Raw genomic sequence first — 5,395 nt, 5'->3', positions numbered from 1 at the left:
ATCTACAAATAGAACCACCATATGATCCAGCAACTCCACTCCTGGGTATCTACCCAAAGGGTAGGAGAATACTTGGTTGGAAAAGTGCTTGCACATCTATGTTTATTGCAGCATTATTCACAATTGCTAAGACCTGGAACCAATCCAAATGTCCGTGGACAGATGAGTGGTTGGGGGGGTGTGGCTCATGTACTCTATGGAATATTATTACTAAGCCATAAAAAAAAAGAAGATCATGGCATTTGAAAGGAAGTGGATGGGGACCAGTAGGTGGCATGGTAGTTAAGGTGCTCGATACTCCCATATGACTGACCATGGTTTGTTACCCAGACCCGGTGGCTTGCTTTCTCACTTTCCTTCTCTCTTTCTCTCTCTGGTCAAATTTAAATAAATGAATAAATAAATAAAATTAAATAATTAAAAAAAAAGAAAGTGGATGAAGATGGAAGATTTACTGCTGAGTGAAGCAAGTCAGGGTATGAAAGAGAGACACTGTATATCTCCACTTAACATACACCGACTATCTGCACTCTATGGCAGAAACTGAAAGACAAGAGGATACAGAAGTGTGGAAAATGGTTAGGTATACTGAAGACAGGGTGGGAAGAGGGTGGGAGAAGAGGGAGAGGATGAGGAAAGAAATTAAGGAGAATAATAGAGAGGCAAGACATATATGGGTTACAGAAATAGATTATTATCTGTTGATGATAACGTGTATAGTACCCTGAACTGGGAAGTGTATTCATGTTGGGTAAATACAGTTTACAAGCTAAGTGACATATACTGATTGAAAGTATGAAATGAATTAAAATAAAATAATTAAAAAGAAAACCAATCCTCCCACATTTCCAGACAACCCTCCCACCACATTAGAACCACACGTCTAAATAATCTTGGTCCCCTGCATACTTGTGATACTGTCTTAGGTATACATAATAAAAAAGGAGCAGACATGGCTGGCATTGTCTCCCTTTTCTTTTGGCTTTGAATGCAGATGTGATACCAGGAGCTCCTGCAACTATTTTGTAACTCTGAAGAAAATTTTAAGATACACACAGATTCTGTTCCTTATTTCATAATTCTTTGACTCAACTTTAGAATCAACCAACCCCAGATTTATTATTAGTTTAGCATACTTCAAGTTTCCGTTTCTCATAGCCAAAATTCATTCCTGACAGGAGTATTATTTCTTGATAGTAATGATATCAAGAGTTAACAATGTATTAATATCTACAAAGTACTTAGTATAGTACCTGCACAATATTAGAAAGTACTATATAAATGCTTATTAAAAAAAGAAATAGGATTAATTAATTACTAAGCTTCTTTTAAAAAAAGAATTATTTATTTATCATTATTATTTTTTAAAATTTGCTGCAGGGCACCAGAGAGAGACAGAGAATGAGAAAGAGAAAGTGAGAAAGCAAGCTGCCAGGTCTGGGACTCGAACTGCAGTCAGCCATGTGGAAGTCCAGCGCCCCAACCACCATGCCACCTGCTGGCCCTAATTAATAAGCTTCTAATATGACTACGTTTTTTATTTAAAATTTTTTCTTTGCCTTATAATAAAATTCACGTTTATAATAAAAAATGTAGACAAAATACATGAAGCAGTAGGGAAAAAAAATCACCCCCAATACTTCCACTCATACCTACTATGACTGTCACAAAATATTTTCTTCTATTCATTTTCTTTTCTTTTCCTTTTTTTTTTTTTTTTTTTTTTAGGTTTTTGCCATAGGGTGTGTGTGCTCCCAGACAGAGACAGAGTAAGACAGACAAAGTGAGAAATCACCCTCCAGGGTGAATGGCCACACTGAAATCCCTTCTCTCCCATTACTCTCTTGGAATTTTGGGCAAGCATGCACATGTGCCCAGCATAATTTTCAACCTGCTAGATCTAAGATTAGAACCATGGTTGGCCATATGGAAGTCCAGTACCCTAACCACCATGCCACCTACTGACTCCCCATTCATTATCTTTACAGTTAAAAATTGTGTAAGACCATAATGCATTATAAAACTAATCTCACCATATAACATTGCATAAGCATTACGTTATATCATTAAAATCTCTTTATAGATTCACTTTTTCACATGGTGTCCACCTGTCATCAATTTCATCTCCCCCTTGGGGGATGGCCACATCACAACCCCTTCTCCTCCACTGTCCTCTTGGGATCTTAGGCATGCATGCACACATGTCCAGAGTAAGTTTTAAGCCACTGGGTTTGGGACTCGAACTGCGGTTGACTAGGTGAGAGTCCAGTGATGTAACCATTACACCATCTGCTGGCCCGTTTTATTTTTTAACTATTCATTTATTGCTTTTGCATTATTTCTGATCTTCCCCAAGTTAAATACTACCAAACTACCTTTGTGCATGTATGGTTGGCATCCATAATTTTCTGAAAATTTATAAGATATTTACATTATCTCTGATTTTTCCCAAGTCCAAGACAGGAAATCTTGTGGAAATACAATCTGGTTGACTTGTTAAGAAGAGAGGGGTCAGTAGGTGGTGCAGAAATTAAGGTGCTGGATCCCACACAGCCCAGGTCCCAGGTCTGGTAGTGTGTGTGCCCAGAATCAGAATAGCATTCCCCATGGGTGTGGCCATCCCCACAGGAGTGCTTCCTCACCCCTACCCTGTCCCTGGCAAGTGCACATGTACCATATAACAAATTTTAAAAATAATTAAGGGACCAGCAGATGGCATAATGGTTACATTGCTGGACTTTCACGTAGTCAACCGCGATTCAGGTTCTGGACCCGGCAGCTTAAAACTCACACCAGGTGAGTGTGCATGTGCGCCCAAAACCCCAAGAAGAGAAAGGATTGTGAGGTGGTCATTCCCCTCTAGGGGGTGATTTCTCACTTTATGTCTCTCTGTGTCTCTGGTGAGTACAAGCTCTATAACAAAAATCTCCAAAAAAGATAATTAATTAAAAACCTCTGAGGTCCCCGACAGAAAGCAAGAAATTACCCCCCAGGGGGGATGGCCACGCCGCAATCCCTTCTCCTCCATTCTCCTCTCAGGATCTTGGGCATGCATGCACACGCGCCTGGCGGTTTTTTGAGCCCACGGGGTCCGGGATGCGAACCATGGTCGACTACGTGGGAGTCCAGCGACATAGCCATTACGCTAACTGCTGGTTCCCTGTTTTTGTTTTTTTTTTTTTAGGCATTCTTGGAACTGACAGGAAACAGGAACCTGGAAATGAAGTGACTTGCACTGCTTAAGGATGGGACAGACTTGATCCTCTGAGTCAAAGAGGTGTAGTAACAAAAAATGGCGCTGGAATATGGGACATGCCCAAGCAATGCCCTAGGCTTGCCTTAGAACCCTGACGTGGTCGATGACTTTGGCCTTGGGCTTTCTGCAAAATGGGGAGAAGTGGTGTTCCAACTTCATGGGGTTGTAAAATTAAATGAGATGGTGCTAGAAGGCGGCCAGCAGAGGGCCTCCTCTCCGCCTCGCCCCTGCCTGTTGCCTGGGGGGTTATTTGGAGTATCCTCTTTACACATGACCCGGGTCCTCTGAGCTCCACCTGGGAGACACTCAGACATATGGGGCAGGGCGGGGAGGCTGAGGTTTAGGGAAGGAAATCTGTGCTTTTCACAAGTTATGCAAAGAATGCGCACCCAACTCTGGCCAATGTCTCCAAAAGTGTTAGCAGTAACAGCTACCAAGCTAAGCAGTTCCACGCCGCTGTGTGCAAACGCCCGTGTCCTGGGGTTCTCAAAGTTCTCAGAGCCTCAGCATCGCGCCGGCAGCTAGTGAGGCAAGCAGAGACCCAGCCCTAGCCCCACCCCCGAGATGTGATGGGTGGGGCCGGGAGAGCTTGTCTTAAACACGCGCTCGCGCTCCCAGGTGGCTGCTCCACGCTGTCTCTGGACCACACTTCGGGGAACAATGCAGTGGGTGAACCCAGGGACTTGAAAACGGCCGATGTCCTCGTTAGGAAAACAGAAATGATCTCCAAACTCAAAGAAAGCGAGCACGGCCCCATTTCCCATTCAAATGTCCACCTTTAATGTGGAAAAAGGTTTTGCAATGAGCCGGCAAGACCTCGTGAGATCTTATAATTTTCAGGCTTCATATTGAGCCACTGAGGCAGAAGTTTTTCCATCACTGTTGCCCAGTTACCCCAAATTCTCTCTTTTCTGCTCTCCTACCCCTTAGCCCCAAACTGTGACTGGAGGGGCGGGAATGTCCCGAGGGGTGGCGATTGTCTGAACGGCATGCCCTCCCCCACCGTTCCCTTCCAAAGGGTCTCCTTAGGATAGAGAGCGCCCCCAGCCTGGCGCCGGGTCGGGTGCAGTACCCCCACCCCAAACCCATTCCGGCTCCCCCTGAACCGCACGCCCGCTGCGGTCCCCGCGACGCCGGCTCGCAGCCGTCACCCCGATTTCGGGGCCCCGGGCCTGCTAGCTGCGTAGCAGACGTGCTTGGGCCCGGGCCCCGGAGCGCGCACTGGGCCCCGGAGCGCGCACTGCGCCCGGAAAAGCACTTACTTTGCACGGAGCCCGGGAAGCTCTCGCCCTCGCTGCTTGCGTTCATGGCCGCAGACTCGGAGGTCCTGGGCCGGCCGGGGTGCCAGGGTAGGGGGCGCTTATCTACATGGTGCAAGGACTTTTCCCTTTATTTTTCCACACCCCCTAGCCTTCCTTCTCCAACTCTGCGAGGCGGGGAGGACGGATGTAAAGCAATCTCCACTTCCGCTGCCTAGAGGGCGCTGGCCGGCCGGCCGCCCCAACCTGGCTTTGCAGTAGAGGTTCCCTGGGGAAGCGCGGGCGAATCCCGATGCCCAGGCCGTGGGGGCTGGAGCCCGTGGAATCCCCCCCTCCCCCGGGATCTGGATGGTCTTAAGCGCGGGAGCCGGCAGGCTGGGCGACCTGGGCAGCGAGGACTGCGTCCCCAGGGCTACGGAAGCTCGTCCCTGCCCACACCCCTGCGGTTCTGGGTGGATGCAGCTGGCTTCCCCAGTCTCAGGCGCCTTTGCACCTGCCACCCGGGGCGTCTGGCCCCCAAAGTAGAGGTTAAGCAGGCAGCTCCTGGGGCGCTTAGGCGGTTTGCAGAGACCCAGGTCCGGCTGCAATTGTGGGGTGGGTATCGGGCGCAGCCGGCCGTGGCGGCTGAGCGTCAGCGCTGGGCAAATCCGCAGAACGCTGGGCGGGTCTCCTGCCCAGCTCCTGAAATAGAGGGGAGTGATGGGGTGGATGGTAAGATCAGTAGCTGGGGTCACACTGCTGAAGGGCCCCCTATTCCAGTGGTTTCCAACCTTATCGTACATTACAGGCACCTGGAGGGCTTGTTGGACTGCTGGGCCCACCCCAGAGGTCCTGACTTAGTAATACTGGCGTGGCCGGGAAGGGTGTTTCTAAGTTCCCA

General features: G+C 48.1%; 1 protein-coding gene across 3 annotated transcripts in view; it reads right to left on the bottom strand.

Moving 5' to 3' along the window:
- The window catches only part of ZFP64 (ZFP64 zinc finger protein), a 71,545-nt gene extending 66,856 nt beyond the window's left edge, over positions 1-4,689 (bottom strand). For all 3 annotated transcript variants that reach the window (XM_006141906.3, XM_006141904.3, XM_006141905.3), the window contains exon 1: positions 4,519-4,689. In XM_006141906.3, the coding sequence (XP_006141968.1) occupies positions 4,519-4,564 (46 nt within the window). In that variant the 5' untranslated portion in view covers positions 4,565-4,689. The remainder of the gene's footprint in view (positions 1-4,518) is intronic.
- Positions 4,690-5,395: the final 706 nt, after the last annotated feature.

Source organism: Tupaia chinensis, unplaced genomic scaffold (assembly GCF_000334495.1).
Source record: "Tupaia chinensis unplaced genomic scaffold, TupChi_1.0 Scaffold000066_1, whole genome shotgun sequence".
NCBI classification, from domain to species: domain Eukaryota; kingdom Metazoa; phylum Chordata; class Mammalia; order Scandentia; family Tupaiidae; genus Tupaia; species Tupaia belangeri.
The sequence above is the reverse complement of the archived record's forward strand: the minus strand, read 5'-3'. Positions and strand labels throughout refer to the sequence as shown.